General features: G+C 37.0%; 1 protein-coding gene across 1 annotated transcript in view; it reads left to right on the top strand.

The window, feature by feature from the left end:
* SARC_10656 (hypothetical protein) overlaps positions 1-2,678 on the top strand; it is a gene marked incomplete at its 3' end in the record, with an annotated part of 9,601 nt that extends 6,923 nt beyond the window's left edge. Inside the window, exons 12-15 of the mRNA XM_014295292.1 lie at positions 605-719; positions 1,435-1,532; positions 1,941-2,177; positions 2,486-2,678. Coding sequence (XP_014150767.1) covers positions 605-719; positions 1,435-1,532; positions 1,941-2,177; positions 2,486-2,678 — 643 coding nt within the window. The remainder of the gene's footprint in view (positions 1-604; positions 720-1,434; positions 1,533-1,940; positions 2,178-2,485) is intronic.
* Between the last annotated feature and the right edge of the window lie 64 nt (positions 2,679-2,742).

The following is a 2,742-nucleotide window of genomic DNA, read 5'->3' as shown; positions in this document are numbered from 1 at the left end:
AACTACATACTACGTACCTACGTAAGTTAATATATAACTATAATATATTATTATTATATATATATATATATATATATAATATATATATTATATATTATGTACATATATATCTACACACTTGTGTGTCGACATAAGAGTAACTAGATGTGCCTATGTTTTTGAAGCATGGTGAGTTATTACGGCCTATCTCACTGGGCATGGGCTCTATTGTGCTATCCCGTTCCATAAACTATCAATTCACCATATCATATCTGTACGATCTTTCTAAACGGTTTCTGTTTATAGCGCACCACAACACTCGGTAGTGGTGGTAAATGCGCCTAGTCATAGGTCCGCCAACATTAAAATCTATATATAGACGCTTTCGTTTCATTGGGTCCTATTTATAGAATGGCTCTTGGGTTGGGTTGGAGCAATACGCCGCATAGTGTCATTCTGTCGCTGGCGGATAGCCGGACAATGTTCCACCGTAAAATCCCCATCCATCCCATGCCGAACTTTGTCCTGTCTATTTATAAACCCCTTCTTTTGATTGGATACTATTTGTAGGATGGTTCGTGTAATGGGCTGCAGCATTACGCTGCCTTGGGAGGGGATGTCACAGGTGCCTATCAGGTCAACGTACTTCCGTCTAAAGACGCGAAACCTCAGGATGTGTATGAAGCATGCGCAAAGATTGTGCGTGAACTCATCCATTCAGACGCACAGAAGGCCTTGGCGTAAGTATAACGCGCGAATATATTTGGTTTTGGTTGTATGCGCTTCGTCGTATTATATATATATGTGTGTTTGTGTGTGTGTCTGTATATGTTTATGTATATGTATAATATGTATACTTATGTATACACATATATATATACTTATATAAATATACTTATATAAATATACTTATATATATATATATATATATACTTATATATATATATATATACTTATATATATATACATATATATATATATATATATACATACATATATATATATATATATATTCTGTCGATATACGATTTTTTTCGTTGTACCCAAATCTGCAGGATGTGTACGCTACCTGCGCCAAGATTGGATATGAGCGCAGATGACCTTCTGTATATTGCCATAATTACGCATCTCTACAGAGCATCTCTGTTCTGAAACATACGTTTTTGTTTTGTATTTATACATAAATATATAATTTGTCAGTGCAATGATTTATACATCCAGGTTTCTGGAACTAGGGACACTCATATCCCGTTTTTCAGCCTTTTGACAGCACTTGAATGTCAACGTTTTTATAAATGTAAACGCTTATACCCGCAACATAGACCCTGAATATCTTTCAACCTACTTTTGTATGTGTAAATATACAGAGCTACTTTTATACATGAATATACAGATTACGCTACTTCTTTTGTTAAAACCCTAAACCCGATCCTACTTATGCATACAAATATACAGAGCTTTGGAGGGCACCGACTTTTTGCAAGTATCAGACATTCCTGAGGCTGACCCCAAACACCCGCAGCACGACCCTAATCTCACACGGGAAGATCAAGGTAGGAGGATAGTTAGTTATTTGTATGTGCATAGACCTGATTAATTCGGCAGGAATTGACTTTCGCAGTTGTAGGTATAGTTATAAAATCTGGATGATGTATATCCCGAATCTCTATGTACTACACTGCCGATGCATTGCACAAGGTTATAGATATTGGCACAAAGGATTGGGTGGTTTTGAGAAAGATTTGGTCACAAACTTGGGGTAAAGCTAAGGGATAATACAGTTACCGCTCGTGTATACAACAATCCAACAAAAATATCGGGAGACAAATATGCGAATTCATTCTAAATTTGAATGCTGTAGTAGTACCCGATATGGAGTTCATATGCCACATATTCAATACACAAAATCCAATAACAAAGTCGGCAATCTAACACCCAATTTTGCTGTGTGTCTGCCACAGATTTATTACATAAAATCATGTCCAACGATAAGAAGAACCCGCTCTCGCACGAGCAGAAGATGGCCTTGATGGTGGAGGGCAAAATCACGCGTAAAGTGGTCAAACAAACGGTCATGACGAATGTGTACGGTGTTACGTTTGTGGGAGCGAGAGAGCAGATCGCAGGCAGATTCCAAGACCGCAAGGACATCCCGGAAGAGTACGTATATCCGGCTGCAGCATATGTCACGAGGAAAGGTAAGTCTGCATACATAAACATACATATCTATGTCTTTTACTATATATATATATCTATATATATGTGTGTGTTTGTGTGTGTATGTCTGTGCGTGTATGTATTAGTAGAGATTATATACAGTAGTAATATATATATAATATGCGTGTGTTAGTAGAGAATATATACAGTATATTTATATATATATATATGTGGGTGTGAGTGTATATGTATATGTATATATATATATTTATATATAAATCGAAATTTTCATTTTTATTTTCATATCCATATCCATCTGAATATCTCGTGCATATGCTTATTACTGCAGTCTTCGACAGTATGGGGTCCATGTTTACGGGCGCTAGAGCGATCCAGGATTGGCTGGCGGAGAATGCGCGGGTTATTGCGTCGTGTGGGAAGTTTGTTCACTGGAAGACTCCGCTTGGATTGCCGGTTGTACAAGTATACGCCAGTGATAAGTCCGAATCATCGCAAACCGGAGTGCAAAACATTATGTTAAAGTACGATTTATGTGCGAATATATCTATTGTGAGTGTACTATTTCTTTGGTTCACGTATGAATAT

The sequence above is a fragment of the Sphaeroforma arctica genome (assembly GCF_001186125.1).
Source record: "Sphaeroforma arctica JP610 unplaced genomic scaffold supercont1.1339, whole genome shotgun sequence".
Lineage (NCBI taxonomy): Eukaryota > Ichthyosporea > Ichthyophonida > Sphaeroforma > Sphaeroforma arctica.
This window is presented reverse-complemented; position numbering and strand designations above follow the sequence as displayed.